The 17,339-nt window shown below is 36.3% G+C and overlaps 2 protein-coding genes across 3 annotated transcripts; both read right to left on the bottom strand.

The window, feature by feature from the left end:
* Window positions 1-936: 936 nt before the first annotated feature.
* LOC125669554 (actin-like) lies at window positions 937-11,417 on the bottom strand. 2 transcript variants are annotated; one of them, XM_056162597.1, is made up of 2 exons: window positions 7,068-11,417; window positions 937-4,315 (listed from the first exon to the last, which is right to left on the bottom strand). In XM_056162597.1, exons 1-2 carry the CDS (start codon window positions 7,104-7,106, stop codon window positions 3,305-3,307), a joined length of 1,050 nt encoding a protein of 349 aa, XP_056018572.1. In that variant the 5' UTR covers window positions 7,107-11,417; the 3' UTR covers window positions 937-3,304. The 2 variants fall into 2 exon arrangements, with proteins under 2 accessions (XP_056018572.1, XP_048760099.1); XM_048904142.2 differs by lacking the exon at window positions 7,068-11,417 and adding an exon at window positions 4,754-4,931.
* A 2,253-nt stretch (window positions 11,418-13,670) lies between these two features.
* LOC125669556 (actin, cytoplasmic 1) lies at window positions 13,671-16,589 on the bottom strand. Its single transcript, XM_048904145.2, has 2 exons — window positions 15,568-16,589; window positions 13,671-14,809 (listed from the first exon to the last, which is right to left on the bottom strand). Exons 1-2 carry the CDS (start codon window positions 15,691-15,693, stop codon window positions 13,805-13,807), a joined length of 1,131 nt encoding a protein of 376 aa, XP_048760102.1. The 5' UTR covers window positions 15,694-16,589; the 3' UTR covers window positions 13,671-13,804.
* Window positions 16,590-17,339: the final 750 nt, after the last annotated feature.

The raw sequence follows: 17,339 nt of genomic DNA, 5'->3' as shown, positions 1-17,339 counted from the left end.
AAACGTGGGCCCCTTGAATCTCCAGTCAGGTGCTCCATCAACTGAGCTATCTGGCGCCGGTGATCAAGTCCCTCTAACCGCCTAAAGACATTCTGGACATATATTCTTTACATCAATACTTTGTTAGATAAAAAAGATAAGATTTTCATACTTTGATTAACCTTTCATACAAAGCAAACATCTTGTAATGCGAAAACATATATATTGAACTAGCAAAATACTGATGAATTTAATACTAATCAATGCGATATACTGATATCTAACCATTTAAAGCACTCGTCTTAATTTTTATAGATTTCTGAATCAGATATATAATCTCCTTCCTGTCATAGTTTGTGTGGTTCGGCCAAAATTTGTTTTAGAACAATTTAGCATTACAGACCGAAGTCAGCCAATATTTTAGTTCTCAGAAAAAATAACAATTGAACATAGAAACCAATGTATATATTCATTCATGAAGTCCATAACAAGTAAATAACAAGAAAATTTCATATGTAAAATGCATTTTGGGGAATGGAATCTATAATACTGTTATCTAAAGTCAAATATGAAAAAAAAAAAACGGTTTATGAAATTGCGTAAACTGTCCCAATTTACTTTATATCGTATAAAACAAAACAAAAATTACTTTTATTCCTTATAGTTTAATTTAGTAAACCGCATTTGATATTATTTAATGGATAATTCTAAAGAAAATATAAATTTCATATGACGCGGACCAATATCGCCGTAGCAACATAATGGAAACTGAACGGCCAAACGTATTGTGACGTCATTCCTATAACGTCATATAGTGGGACTAAAGGACAACTTTATTTATACGATATAAAGAATGTTGATAAAGTGAAATGAACCAATCAAATTGCGTGTAACAAGTAAAATCAAATTATTCTTAAAGAGGTTCGCACCTTAGATTTGTAGTAATTAATGTGTGTGTGTGTGTGTGTGTGTGTGTGTGTGTGTGTGTGTGTGTGTGTGTGTGTGTGTTTTATTTCTACATTTAAGGAGAATTAGGATATTGAAAAGAAAAACTAGGGTCGCAATGCTTGTTATTGAACTACAGTGTTTTAAACATTACCTTTTTGCACTTAAGATCGACTCAAGATTTATGCAATCAAACTTGAATTGATCTGTTAGTGGTTGGTGTCAACACAACAAAAGCAACACAAATCAATCATTACATAAAATACATACATAATCACGTCTTCTAACACTACAGATTAAAAAGTTTAATACTAGTAACGGAAATAAATAATGACCTTTTTGCACCTGATATACAAAAAAATTCATGATATCAAATTTGAAAGTTTAAAAGGACATATTAGGAGTGTTAATTTCTGAAATTTCTCATAATTTTCAAGGTCTTGTCTTAAAATTTAAAATGAAACTAAAACAAGTGGGGATTGGAGAGCAATTTTTTTAAATTATTGGCGAAAATACTGAATTTCTATACAAATTTGGAGTAAATTTATTTAAAAGTGTTAAAAATCTGTGTGGAAAAATATACAGTCTATTAACCAAATTAATAAATTACAACATTTGAACTAGTTCTAAGTCTCAACTACATGTACTTGTATCATAAGTTATAAAACTGAAATACACGTATTGGAGTATAAAATAGAAGATATATTGGATGAAATCGAAACTGTACAAGATGTGATTATAATCTACCGATTATAAAGTCTCCTAAACAAAGCACTGACTGTATATTCTGAGTACTACGAATTTCCTCCCTCGACAAAATCCAAGCCAATTGTAACTTCATTTAAAAAGTCTAGATCACGACGACTTTGATTTTAAAATTTTTCAAAAAATCCCCTTTAAAACTGGTGTCACTTGACCTTGCTTCTAGTTCATAGGTCCCAACATTCTCTCATCATTTTGATGATCTCATGTCTCTATCAGTCCTAGTTCTAAAGTTATTCAAGTTTTTGAAAACAAGGTCAACGTCACTAGGGACACTAGTTAGTAGGTCACTACACCCTTTTATCAATTATGAAGATTCCAAGTCTCTATCAGTCCGAGATCGAAAGTTATACCAGACGCATGTTTAAGGTCAGAGGTCAAGGTCACTGGAGTTACTTGACCTTGATAACAATTTGTAGATCCCATCATCCTTTTATTATTTCTGATGATCCAATGTCTATCAATTCCAGTTCTAAAATTATATGAATTTATATGTTCAAGGTCAGAGGTCAGGTCGTTGGAGTCACTTGACCTTGATACTGATTTGTAGATCTCATCATCCTTTTATCATTTCTGAAGACCTGTATCACTATAAGACCTGGTTCTTAAGTAAAACATATTTTATGTTCAAAGGTAAGAGGTCAGGTCACTGGACTCACTTGAACTTCATTCTAGTATGTGATCTTATCATCCTCCTTTCATTTCTGAAGGTCTCTTGTCTCTATCAATTCCAGTTCTAAAGTTATATGCATTTATATGCTCAAGGTCATAGATAAAAGTCACTGGAGTCTGTCGACCTTGATACCAATTTGTAGATCCTATCATCCTCTCTGAAGACCCCATTTTTTTTATCAGACCTAGTTCTTAAGTAATACCAAGTTTATTATCTAAGGTCACTGGACTTATTTGACCTTGATACTAGTTTGTAGGTCCTGCTATCCTCCTACCATTTCTGAAGATCCCATGTTGCTATTAGTCCCGGTTTTAAAGTTATACTAGTGTTTATGTTCATGGCCAGAGGTCAAGGTCACTGCAGTCACTTGACCTTGATTCTAATTTGTAGGCCCTGTCATTCTCTATTTATATCCGAAGACCCCAGGACTCTATCTATCATATTTGTCAAGTTATATCTGTTGAATTTTGGAATTAATTTTTTCCCATAGAGTTCTATGTTAAACCCAACTCACATTTCATCCCACAAAAATATACCCTAACCCCCTTCAATCTGAAAACAGAAACATTTCTGCACATCTAGATACATTGATCTATCATATCTTTGAATGTCTATAACTTTTATAGACTGGTTACGGAGAACGGTGTCGGACAGTTTTAAGTGCGAGAAAGAAGCAGAAGAAGAACCGAGCAAAAACAATAAGTCTCCAAACTTCATTTGGGAGACTTAAATATGCAAATTTAGAAATTCTTGATTAATCAATCCTTCGGCCAAATAAATATGCCAAACCCTTTCAAAATCTTAATTAACACAAAAATGTCAACTTGATAGGGTTCAGTAATAGATGCGTAATGTGTTTGCACCAATGGGATCAGTATTGATCCAATAAATATTTAGTTATGGCATCCTGCGTAGTTGTGCTCAAAAGCTCAGTAGCTAACTCCCTTAAAAACATTTTTTGTATACAATGGATGGACCATATTCCTCATATTCCTCTTTGCTGATGCACATCTGCTCGAAGGTGGAGTGAGAAGCAAAGGTGACACCACCGATCCAGACGGAGTATTTCCTATCTTCTGCGCCACTGATCTCGACTTCCATTGTGCTGGGAGCTAAAGCTGTGATTTCTTTCTGCATACGGTCAGCAATACCAGGGTACATAGTCGAACCACCAGATAATACTATGGTTGCGTACAAGTCTTTTATATTCATATCAACATCACACTTCATGATACTGTTGAATGTGGTTTCATGGATACCAGCAGATTCCATTCCAAGGAAGGATGGTTGAAACAGAGCCTCTGGGCACCTGAATAGCTCGTTTCCGATGGTGATAACCTGACCGTCAGGAAGTTCATAACTCTTCTCCAAGGACGATGAGGATGCAGCAGTTGCCATCTCCTGCTCGAAGTCCAAAGCAACATAGCACAATTTCTCTTTAATGTCTCTTACGATTTCTCTTTCAGCTGCAGTTGTAAAGGTGTAACCACGTTCGGTGAGGATTTTCATTAGGTAACTGGTTAGGTCACGTCCAGCAAGATTCAGTTTCATCACTGCATGAGGAAGGGCATGACCTTCGTAAATGGGTACTGAGTGAGATGCATCATGTCCAGAGTCAATCACAATACCATTCGTGCGACCGGTACCGTACAGGGATAGTACGGCCTGGATAGCGACATACAGGGCGGGAGAGTTAAAGGTTTCAAACATGATCTGTGTCATCTTTTCCCTGTTGGACTTGGGGTTGTGTGGGGCCTCAGTCAAGAGGACGGGGTGTTCCTCTGGGATCACACGGAGTTCATTATTGAAGATGTGATGCCAGATCTTCTCCATGTCGTCCCAGTTGGTGACGATACCGTGTTCAATGGGGTGGTTAAGAGTGAGGATTTCTTTTTTAACCCTGGCTTCATCTCCAACACAGCAGTCCATTTGTTCCATGCCCACCATTTTGACACCCTGAAAAGTTATATATAGAGCCTGTGATAGTGCACGTTCAAACATTTATCAATAAAGTAAGTAAATTTCAGTCGATTGACCAAGCCATGAATTATGCGGTATGGTTTGGTCAATCGAGTGCATTTTATTGACTTCATTGAAATAACTGAAGTTAGGGCTGTGCAATTACTAACCTGGAATTTGCCCGTGAATATGCTATAGATTCTATGTGCAGAAGTGTGAACTGTCTGAGAAGTGTGAACTCAGACAGTACTTATGAATGATTGTTATTTATTGTCATTGTTATAATTAACTGCTTGTTAACCTGTACATCCCCCGAGGGCCCTTGATTGGTAAATAAGCATAATAATATCTATGTACGTTGATGATTATGATAAAGTGAATAGACGTATAGGGTTTAGTGAATTCATAATAGCCATACTGCTGATTTATATTTACTTGATGTCTGGGTCGTCCAACAATGGGTGGAAACACAGCCCTTGGCGCATGATCTCCAGCGAATCCAGCCTTGCACATTCCGGACCCATTGTCAATAAGTATTGGTAGAAGGTCTCCGAAATGCATTACTTAGATTTGTCAAAATTATCGTTTTCTTTCGAAGAAAAATAACCCTCTTGCAACTACGGTACTGTTACTACGACTCGTAGAGACTTGTTTGTTATTGCTTTGTTTTAATTCACTCAACAGTATCAAGAATGCTTTGAACGGCGATTCCGATTTTTTAAAAGTTTTATTTCGGTTGAGCATCACTGAAGAGACATTATTTGTCGAAATGCGCATCTGGTGCATCAAAATTGGTATCGTACAAGTTTTACATTGAACATTTCTTTCTTTTAGTTCCTCTGTTTTTATGCCACGATATGCACTCTAAATAATCGAACAATGAAATGTACTTGCAATAATTGTATGAATATAATTTAGATATTGGATTTTTTTAATGTTTAAAAGAATGACCTTGAAGTTGAGCCAGTATGATTTACTTTAATATCGAAATATTGAATGAAATGGATTCACTATACTGGTTTATCTCTCGTCCACTTATTGAAATGCATAGAATTGCATAAAGGGATTGACTTCATATATAGATATACGACACAGCCATAATGTCAATTATAATGAGAGTCTAATCTATTGTTTGTAAATATCTAGAACCATTTTTAAAAAACATAAACTGGGACGGGGCTCTGCATTTCTCATTCAAAATTTAGAAAGGTCCTTCCTAGTTCCAAGTGGAGAAATAAGAAAGGGTAAAATTCGAACCATTGACCCAGATTCCTGTGGATATTGATCGAATAGAATTTTACTGATTTGTCCAGTACAATACTGATTTATTCATACATTGTATTTTTATTATCAATATTATTGGGGAAGTCAATTAGGAAATAATAAATATATGAAGATTGATACTTAGGATAAATGCGCCTACCTGAATGGAAAAAAAATTATGCGAGCTTTAATTTATTGCTTAGGGTAGACTTTATCATATGCACAAAAATAATGCATTCGAAGTGCATTAAATCATAAAATTTATTACAACGGTACATGTACATAGGTTATCAGATTAATCACTTCCAATCCCCAGCCCCAAACATTGCCAAAACTTCGAGTACATGACCAATCTGACTAAAGTACAGACCTATATATTATATTGACGGTATTGGCGGGCTAAGCGACGCAACGAGCTCATTCCGATTATTACACAAATATGGTAACCGATAACATTTTAATAAGAAAACTACATTCCCTTGTTAAAAACTGCGTTAGGATTTATAGAGCAAACTAATTTCTTGATCACAAGTGCATAAAATAATATCTTTTTAAGTTTTCTATCAATTTTGATCGCGGTCGATATTTTTTTCTCTTGTTTAGTTAAAATTGTCAAATATTTTTAAAATCTGCTACTTCATTTTCAATGCTTTTCTGAAATAGGTTTGTCTACTAGATCTTTTTTTCAACTGATGATCTTTGAAGACCTTACTCTTAGATTTAATAAATATTAACAAATAACTTTTAATTTTTTTTAAATAAACATTTCAAAAATCAGAACGTCTACCCAGTCTTTTTATAATGTTTTATTAGAGGATAATATGAGGCATTAACTCACAGCAAAGTTTTACTTTGGAATCGTTTGTTTGCAAATAAAGCACATTTTTGTCATCTCTGCCCCCCCCCCCCCCCCCCCCCCCCCCCCCCCCCACACACACACACACACACACACTCCGGCCGGCTTGTACTCTCGGGTCTTTCCCTAGGGAATATTTAATTTATACAAAATGGATGCTTCCAACCAAGTCACTAATTAGTAATTATGTCATGTTTCAAAACTTTCAAAAAAGTACGACCGCTTCTCAATATCAGACACACACATATTCTCTGTTATGTGTCTCTGTCGATATACGTATTTAAATCTATAAATAAGCACAAGTAAGAATTGCAAAACATGGCGACGTTGTGTTCAGCACAGCTACTTCCTCTTCACACTGCAGCAGAAGAAAATGACCTTGATAAACTTGAACAACTTTTGCTCGATGGATACTCCTCTACAGTTAACCGTCAGGACAAGCAGGGCAGGACAGCATTGCACTGTCTCTTGAATTCCAATACTTTCTCTGAACTGAACAAAGTGAAGCAAGGAATTCAGTGCCTTTTAGACAGCGGAGCAGATTTAAACATACAGAACAAACATGGAGAAACTCCCCTACATACCGTGATACAGAACTATCTGGAATTTATACCAGAAATCATTCAGTACCTTTTGACCCGCACCAAACGTTGCGTCATGGAAACGCATAATGTGGATGGGTACTCATTTTTTCATTTGTTTATGTCCGACTTCAGTGACAACATTAAAGAGAAAGAGGATTATCAGAAATTGCTCCAAGAAAAGGAAGAGTTTATTCACAGTTTTCTTCGTGGGGAAATCCTGAAATGTAATTGTGGTGCACTTTTAAATAAAAAAGAACGCAGTGGATACTCGGCGTTCTACACATATATTGGGAATTCCGATTGTTTTGCTGAAACAGTAAAATTGATGATCAGCTGCGGTGCTGATGTCAACACTTCCTCTTTGATAGGAACCACGCCTCTCATGGAAGCAATCTTGAGAAGACGAACAGAAATTGTAGAGATTCTGCTAAAAGCTGGGGCAAACCCAAATCAAAAGGACATTTTCGGTCAAACATGTGTATTCCGTGTCTTCAATAACGATTGCTTTGATTTGCTGAAGCAATTTGGCGCCGATTTTTGCATGAAAGATAACTTTGGAAGAACTCCTATCACCAATGTTGCACTTTACACCCCCGAAGATCTTCCACAATCAACTATTGTTATATCACAAAAGTTTTCTCTATACCCTCCATTAGTTGAAAAATTTCTAGAAGCTGGGGTTAACTGCAATGAAGTAGACAAGCATGGTTCCTCGGTTCTTCACTACGGGGCATGGTATGGAGACCCCACCGTAATCAACGAGTTAATTCAACATGGCGCGGATGTGAATATAGTGGATAGCAATGGATATTCGCCTTTGGACCTAGCAGTGCACGTTGGAAATAGTAATGTTTACGACCTGCTTGGTCAATCATATGCAAAGGATACTCGAGCTGAGTATGACACAAAGTATTGTAGATTTGTCATTAATCAAGCAGACACGGACAACATGACGAAAGTGTTGGCTAAATGTTTAGGAATCAAAGATGATCCCACTTATCTTCTGTCATCACTTGTGAATTCTCCAAGGTTAGGAATGACAACATTAAGACCTGAATCAAGACAAATAACATCAGAAATAGTAATCCTCATGCAGAAAATAGCCAATGTAGTAGGAAAATTGAATCCACTATTTTCCTGCACTGTTTACCCAACAGGAAGTTCGTCAGAAGGCACAAAAATAGGGGATCCAGACGAATTTGATTTTTTGTTTTGCTTGGATAATTTTTCAAAATGTTGTGTACCGTGTCAAGATGACGACATTTTGAATAGTGGGTTTGTTCGATTGAAAATTGAGTCGTGTGAAAGTATAGAGAAGTTTGAGCCATTCCTCGAAGGCAAGATCCTCTCCGCAGATCTTGTTCGAGATACTTTTCAAGATCTAGTAACTTGTGCTCTGAACACTCCAGAGATTTGGACCTCAGAACATTTGTATTTTGACGGTCTACTTGGGTACCCGTCGGACAAGCCAGTTATAAAGCTTGATATCCATTGGTTTGGACGCATAATGAAGCACATGGTAGTCGGTGTTGATATTGTTCCAGGTGCTATGGTAAAGGATTGGAGGCCTAGGGAATTGAGTAACAAGCAGTCCACGTGGTCTGTTGATGCAAAATATTTGCTAATATTCCATTCACCTGAATGCCGTAAATGGAATGAAAGCGACAGTAAGCAGTTAGTGAGAATTTCTAGCTCTCTAATGGATAGATTGTACTTACAAAGCCTTCCTCACATTTGTACTGAAAGTTACGCAGTAGCAAAAATTTTAAAGAGTGACAATTTCCCCCCCAAAGTTCAGTTTGATGAAGGTAATGACACAGAATTTAAAGAACATGGAAAATCTGACGGTATACTAGAGGCTGCTCACATGACCCAAAATGAAGGGGGAGACAAACTATACTACACACAGCTATCTAGTAATTCTCTAGCCTCTGAAGTTTCAGAAGACAAAACTGAAGGTACTGAAAATAAAGCACAAAATTCTGGACGCAACCGTATTGTACCCTGGCTCGTGGAAATTGATGAAACAAACAATGTTCGAAAGATATTCACCCCAAAAGACAAAGCTAAAACGGAGTCAAAGAATAAGACATTCATTGACGAAAACATGGGAATGAAATTTAAAACATCAGTATTTGAAAATAACAGAAACAAATTGATTTATTTCAACCCCATGGCGCTTGAAGAGAACCCCGATGGTATGGATGGTACAAACTCAGAAGAGAAAAATACAGATGAACAGTCATCAGACATACAAATATCTGTCGACGGGAACGATATAAATACAGATGAACAGTCATCAGGCACACAAATATCTGTCGACGGGAACGACATAAATGAAGAGAGCATGTCATCTTGTGAAATGGATGATGATTCGTCGGATGAATTTGAATGGGAAGGCGGTGACGTCATGTATGCTTCGGAGAATATTTCGAGCTATATGTTAAAGACGTGTTTATTCCATGTATTACACGAAGAGAAAAACGAAAGCGGTGACATTCCTTCCTACAGTCTTTTGGAACTAACCATAAAAATTTACGAAAAACTGCTTACTTTTGCCAAGGAAGGTCGCTTGCCGTCTTACTTCCTTCCGTTTGTGGACGTTTTAACATACGTTAACACTCATATTAGAATGGTACCAGAAAGTGAATTAGAAGTAATAACAAAGCAACAGTGTGAAATAATTCAAGTTTTTTGCAAAGTAATTTTGGGAATATTGAGGCAAGATTTTGAGGACCGTATTAAACACAGTGTTTTATACACGAGGATATGAACTTTAACACATCACGCCAGTGTAACATTAAATAGTGACCCCAGGGGTCATTTTTCAACGAATGTTTGATCAATTGTCAACGTTGAAAATTGATCCAGACCGTTAATTAACTACCCTCCCCAGCGTGAAATTGTGACCCTTGTTTAAAATTACCCTTAGACATGTTATTTTCAAGAGCTCATTTCTGGTGGGGTCAAATTTCAACATTGAAAAATGACCCTCAATGTACAAAATGTTTTCTGTACAGTCCACATCTCGGACAAGTGGTGGGGTCATATTTCAACATTGAAAACTGACTACAAATAAGCAAAATGTTTCTTCTATTAAAGTAAGGACAATTTTCATTGGTTGGAAATAACGATGGTATCCGATGATGCAAATTATGATACACATGTACACTAGTATGTTATGTAACACTTCATGACTATTTAGGTCCTGTCCTTGAGTCAAAAATTCTAGAATTAAAAATTTCGGTATATTCCTTTCTGTTTTCCTATATATGCATTTAGCTTTTATATAGTATCAGAAACATTAAAGGAGTCCTTCAAATGATAAAGACATTTAATCATTGTGACCATTTTGGTCCCATCCTGGCACCACAAACCCTAACCTGGAATAATGAAATTTACAATTTTGGCAAAGGGTTTCCTGTTCCATTCAGTTTCAATTTCATATCGAGGTAAGCTACTGATAAACAAGTTGATGGTACAGGGGTTTCAACAGTCTCGATTGAAGTCAGCATTTCGCAAATTCTATGGTCGTTATAACGATCTATTTCGTCAATACAACCTAGCATTGGGTCAAATACTGTCTGACGTGTTTCATACCGATTGCTAAGCAGTTCTTGACACACTGATTTTGACTGCGGATAACTCCGTTTACCTGATCAGGATATAGGACTCACGGCGGATGTGACCGGTCAACAGGGGATGCTTACTCCTCCTAGGCACCTGATCCCACCTCTGGTGTGTCCAGGGGTCCGTGTTTGCCCAACTATCTATTTTGTATTGCTTATAGGAGTTATGAGATTGATCACTGTTCGTTATCTTCACCTTGCATAAGCATTAAAGAAGTTACTCTTGCATCATCGGATACTTTTGATATTTGCAACCAATGTTGTGCAAATCATTGCATCGTTATTTTTCTTATGTAAGGTATTACAGGTATATCAAAGAAACCAATGTTTCCAGAAATCTGTGATTTTTTTGTTTGAAAATCAGTTGTTTTCCCCCAACATGAGGAATTCTTAACATATTCATTGGTTAGATTTTTTCGGTGTAATCTTGTACATATAATAAATTATAAAATATGGAATTGTTTGTTTTGTCATTTATAGTTTAATATAAAAGTTATTCATTGTTTCAAGAAATCTGAGATTTTTTTTCGTGTGCAAAATCAGTCGCTTTCCCCCCAAAATGAGGAATTTAAACATGTTTATTGGTAATATTTTTTCAGTGTAATCTTGTATAGTGAATTCTAGATTACGGAATTGTTGTTTTGTTATTTCTTGTTTAATTTAAAAGTTATTCATTGTTTCCACAAATCTGAGATTGTTGGTTTTTGGTTGTTGTTTTTTTTTTCTCTTTATTATCCCCCCCCCCCAAATTCAGAGAACGTATAAAAATCAATCTAAAGAAGAATTACCGCGTCTTGCTATATGTAACATGTACGTGCATCCCTCCTACTTTGCATGTATAGGCAACAAGGTAGTAATTAAGGGACAATATAAGCTAACACTTGGCACAAAGGTGGAACTTATTACCAGATAATGTGTAATAATCAATCACAAAATCTGTTTGATACGAAAGATGCCTTCACTGTGCCATCAACATAAAACTCTCTCTCTCTCTCTCTCTCTCTCTCTCTCTCTCTCTCTCTCTCATATATATATATATATATATATATATGCGACTGGTGATATATTTATTGAGTTCATGAATATTTATCTTATGCACGCATTTTTGTTTAGTGTAACAAGGCAAGCACTAACATATGATAACATGCGTCATAAAACAATGTCTGCACATCGCTGCCTGTTAACAGAACAATAAATGTCAAAACATCAACAATTTCATTAGATTTACACGTGGTTTATTTTTTTTTTTTTTTTTTTTTTTTTTGAAGACCATTCCCCAGACGTTATAAACAAACGAGTCGGTCATTAAATAGCCATGGATGCTTCCTTCAATGGAATTCATCGAGTATGGCAATGCGAAGTTATTGTTCACGTGCTACTAAATGTAAATATAGGAAAAGTCTTTCAGTTTTTTAAAAATGCATAGGAGATGATATGTACCCCCGAGGTTCTTCACACCGGCTTATATTTCATAAAGCGTTCCAATCAATTTGCCATTTTCAAGATGTACAGTGAATATGATATCCTTTCAAAAACTGAAATACTTTATAGAAATAAATTTCAATTTTGAAATACATGAGATTGTGAACTGAAACGCGTCACGCCGACATACTTGTCATAAAGCAAGTTAACATGCTTCATAAAAGCGTTGCGGTTTATACCATCATGTGGTTTTTTTTTCAAACATTGAAATTTAATTTTTACAATCTCCAATGCGTTAAAACAGGCGTACGTACTATATTTATCAAGATTCATACGCGCATCATTCACAAGTGAGGCACATTCATAAAGATCTGGCTATCAAGATAACTTGATAAAGATACCAAAGGCAAAAACGTTGACAATATAAATACACGTATTTCATAAGTAATACACCTCGATCGAAAGAGAGAGAGAGTGTGTACCTGTGTGTGTTTAATATTTTGCCAAGAGGCCACGACATTTAGAGACACTCAAAATGGCGACCCATTTTATTTATAATTGTCATCTTCTACTAAAATATATAATAAATATCTCTATAAAGCCTCAGTAATGCTTACAATGCCTAATGTATGCACCTCGATGAAATGTTATCGTAAAAATGTGACTATTATCGTTTTATAACATACACCTGCCCAGTCTTATGACATTACGACAATCACAAGGCGATCACGTGAAGTTGGCATCATAAAAAAATCCAGTCTTTATTCCTTCCGATGGAGATGATTTTAAGACATCGAATCGGTGATCGTGTTTATCAAAATAAAGATATTATTCTCAGGAAATGTGGAGAAAATTTGGCTTGGCTTTCAAAGGTCAAGTGGCTGTTTCTGATTGCGACACCGGGCACGTGACGAGAGGTTATCTTATCTAACAGTATTTCAGTGTCATGAGCCGCATGACCCAGGTCAAACTAGTCAAAGTAGAACTACTCTAAATCAAATAGTAGAAAAATTATGCATTAACATTTCATGGGTTTTTATTAATAGAAGTTTCTTTTTCCTATTTTGCCGCAAATAACGCTATTAATTTATCATTAGGTCATGCAAGGGCCGATACACAAGTGCCTGTGGGCCGATATGTATAATGAAATTTTACAAGTACCTTGAAACGTTGTGCGAATATGTTTCGATGAAGGCTTGGGGGTTAATTGAAATAAAACATTCTATACATGTATATAATGTTATAAAATACACCCCATTTTCCTTGCATGAATGTATTGAATATGTCAACTTTGTTATGGAAGCTGTATATACAGATGTAGTATACAAGATTTTAAAAAGGATCTAAATCGACGGGGTGGCTTTTTTTCTCTCTAAAATGAATATGAATGGCTGTATTTTGTTTTAGGGTAGGTAGAGGGGATTGTTTGACTACATGTCTATAACTCAGTATCTGATGTGCATATCCTTTAATTCGTATGCAAGGATAGTCATCCTGTAATAAGAAAATCGTCCTTACCGATAAACCACTAATGAAGTGATCAATCTCAATACCCTCATTATATATGGTTAGTACAATTAAGATAAGAGGAAATGAAATCAATTGGTCAACATTTATTTATTACGTAGAAAATTACTTATACACAACCTTTAACATTCAATATTTCACACATAACCTGCACACAGTTTTATTTATTGCACTTTGAAGATTTGTTCAGATTCTAATAGTAAATTTAGAAGCACTTTCTGTGGACAATGGATGGACCCGATTCATCGTATTCCTGTTTGCTGATCCACATCTGTTGGAAGGTGGAGAGAGAAGCAAGGATGGAACCACCGATCCAGACGGAGTATTTCCTCTCTGGTGGGGCGATAACCTTGATCTTCATTGTGCTAGGAGCTAAAGCTGTGATTTCTTTCTGCATACGGTCAGCAATACCAGGGTACATTGTAGTACCACCAGATAATACTGTGTTTGCGTACAAGTCTTTACGGATATCGACATCACACTTCATGATACTGTTGTATGTGGTTTCATGGATACCGGAAGATTCCATTCCAAGGAACGATGGTTGAAACAGAGCCTCTGGACACCTGAATCGCTCGTTTCCAATGGTGATAACCTGACCGTCAGGAAGTTCGTAACTCTTCTCCAGGGACGATGAGGATGCAGCAGTGCCCATCTCCTGTTCGAAGTCCAGAGCAACATAGCACAATTTCTCTTTAATGTCTCTGACGATTTCTCTTTCAGCTGTGGTTGTGAAGGAGTAACCACGTTCTGTTAGGATTTTCATGAGGTAATCGGTCAGATCACGTCCAGCGAGATCCAATCGCATGATGGCGTGGGGAAGGGCATAACCTTCGTAGATGGGTACTGTGTGAGATACTCCGTCTCCGGAATCCAGTACAATTCCAGTTGTACGACCGGAAGCGTACAGGGAAAGTACGGCCTGGATAGCGACGTACATGGCGGGGGAGTTGAAGGTTTCAAACATGATCTGTGTCATCTTTTCTCTGTTGGCTTTAGGGTTAAGTGGGGCCTCGGTCAGGAGGACGGGGTGTTCCTCTGGGGCCACACGGAGTTCATTGTAGAAGGTGTGATGCCAGATCTTCTCCATGTCGTCCCAGTTGGTGACGATACCGTGTTCAATGGGGTACTTGAGAGTGAGGATTCCTCTCTTGCTCTGGGCCTCGTCTCCTACATAACTGTCTTTCTGACCCATACCAACCATTACACCCTGAAAATTAAGTCACAATTAGCCATATTAAAACTGATAATTGGCGCGTATTATCTTGGATAAGTGGTATTTTAAAACTTTTCGTTTGTTAACGCCTAGCAGATCTTTGTTTTCGTATTGAAAATAATTGATTCTTTAAAATATAGTTTGTACACGAGTAGGAAGCGAAACTACAATTTGTTTACGATTATTACATGTAACTAATTTAAATCGGTTTTAATAGTTTAATAGGATCAGTTAAGATAGGGGAATGATAATCTGAATTAATCTTGAAATTAACATCAAAACGACCTTGCGGGGGAAATCGGTCTAAAGGACAGCAGTAGAAATGGACATATATCCAATTGCTTGAGATCAGCTATCTATTTTCTATAATGATAAAAGGAGCGATAATACTGTACATGGCGATCAATGCGTCAACGCCCACTTCCGGGTCCACATGCATGTACCAGGTACAAATCAGTTTGTCTTATTTGAACACAAATATTATTCTCCTCTCATTTTCCAGAAAAAAAGATAGTAACTCTAGATGATGTTTTCATGCTTTATCATGTCGTTTTTCCTCTCTAAAACTTGTACAATGAATTCACTACGGAATGGAAAAAAGAGGGTTTTTCTTTTTTTCTTATAAGTTGCAAATTCAAACATGACGCCGGGGAATATCGTTTACTATACACAAATATATACAATATACTATATAAGCCTATGGAACTTTAGTTGAAAAGAAAAATTTCTAACATTATAATTTCAATAAATACCTGATGTCTGGGTCGTCCAACAATGGAGGGGAACACGGCCCTGGGGGCATCGTCTCCGGCGAATCCGGCCTTACACATTCCGGATCCATTGTCAATAACTAAAGCTGCAACGTCTTCGTCACCCATTATGAATTGTTGTATTTGATTGTAGAAAGGTTAGACAAGCAATCGTCACTGTTCCGTTTCTCGGATCTAAGTGAGCGATCTCGTAGTAAAACTGACCTTATATTCGAACTGTAACGCCCTATTCCACGAAATCATGCTCTACGTCCTCGGTCCTTTGCCATATAAGGAAATCCCCCATTACCTTATAAGGAATACTGTTGAATCGCCGATGTAGTGACTACATAATTTAAATACCCCCACAATGATGTAGGTATTAAGATTAAACCGATTGTGATCTCTAATCTATCTGGGCCTTGCGGTCACGCCATGCTTATTTATGGCAAGCATAATTACACACTTTGCATTTCTACGGCCGGTGGAAGGGACCTTTCATGACAAGATGTTTACTCAATGTTTCTAATCAATATTTAGTATAAATACTTGTTTACTCTGTCTGAATAAGACAACAAGGTAGATATAATGGCACAGCAAGACAAGATCGATTGTGTGAATTTTGTAATTTGAACGAAGTTGAGGACGAATATCATTTTATTTTAATATGTCCTTTGTACAAAAACCTCAGATCTGCATATATAAAAAAAATTATTGGTCGCATGCTTCTATGTTTAAACTGGTACAATTGATGTCAATTCATAATAGAAAACAAATCTGTAATCTGGGTAAATTTTTAAAAGGTGCTTTACTCTTACGATCTAGCCAAACTATCGTCTAATGTATATGCTGGTTTTTGTTGGTTTCTTTTTTATGTAAACTTGTCTTATAACTCTCTTCATGTATGTCCATCCTCTAATATTCACTCCACTTTTCATACTGTATACATCTTTTTTGTTTATACTTTGTAATTGAATATGTATTATGCTGATGAGCCGTAAGGCTTAAAGCCAATAAACAATACAATACAAGACAACTTTAATATAAGTACTAAGTACCCACACAGAAAAAAAGATGCAAACAAATTATATATAGTAATATGTTTTCACTAAGTATTCTAAACTCTCCGAAGTACTATTAAAAATTTTAACACCTTTGAGTTGAAGAATATTATTCTTTAAATGATTAATAGATTTGGCCTCGATTTAGATATAGAAGAAAACCTACTTTATTTGCCTTGTTTACATTCGTTTGTTTAGGTTTCCCTATCAAAAGGAAGTAACGATCAATTGTTTCCCACTGAAAACATGTAATGCTTCCCCATAGACCACGAATGCCAGGCATATTTTAAGCGTTTCTCTTCTTCTGCATATAGACATAAACATTTGTATACACGATAGAGAAAATCTCTAGACAATGAGTGGGACATGATACTAAATCGTCCGGTGGAAAGGCTTACATCCCATGCCATGCACCCCCTCTCTCTCTCTCTCTCTCTCTCTCTCTCTCTCTCTCTCTCTCAATTACTGCTGTTATAAGATTTTGTCAAGCAATAAGCTTTGTTCGTAAGAGAGATTCTTATGAGATTCAGTAAAAACTTAATTAGAACTTTACAACATGAGTTGAAGGAGATATTCCAAAACCACACATAAACATGATGCTAAATAGATAGTGATTGGCTGTATAATATTTTCAGAGTATTTTCTTTTATGCCCAGCTTCATTAAAAATACTCGAACATGTTACAATACTAGTATATGTAATTACATAATTCTT

The sequence above is a fragment of the Ostrea edulis genome, chromosome 4 (genome assembly GCF_947568905.1).
Source record: "Ostrea edulis chromosome 4, xbOstEdul1.1, whole genome shotgun sequence".
Classification (NCBI taxonomy): Eukaryota; Metazoa; Mollusca; class Bivalvia; order Ostreida; family Ostreidae; genus Ostrea; species Ostrea edulis.
The sequence above is the reverse complement of the archived record's forward strand: the minus strand, read 5'-3'. Positions and strand labels throughout refer to the sequence as shown.

Excerpts from the sequence above, each read along its gene's own strand:
- LOC125669554 (XM_048904142.2), bottom strand. The coding sequence starts at position 4,879 with ATGCATTTCGGAGACCTTCTACCAATACTTATTGACAATGGGTCCGGA. Across the intron at positions 4,316-4,753 it reads TTGGACGACCCAGACATCAA|GGTGTCAAAATGGTGGGCAT; the intron begins GTAAATATAAAT and ends ATAACTTTTCAG.
- LOC125669556 (XM_048904145.2), bottom strand. The coding sequence starts at position 15,693 with ATGGGTGACGAAGACGTTGCAGCTTTAGTTATTGACAATGGATCCGGA. Across the intron at positions 14,810-15,567 it reads TTGGACGACCCAGACATCAG|GGTGTAATGGTTGGTATGGG; the intron begins GTATTTATTGAA and ends CTTAATTTTCAG.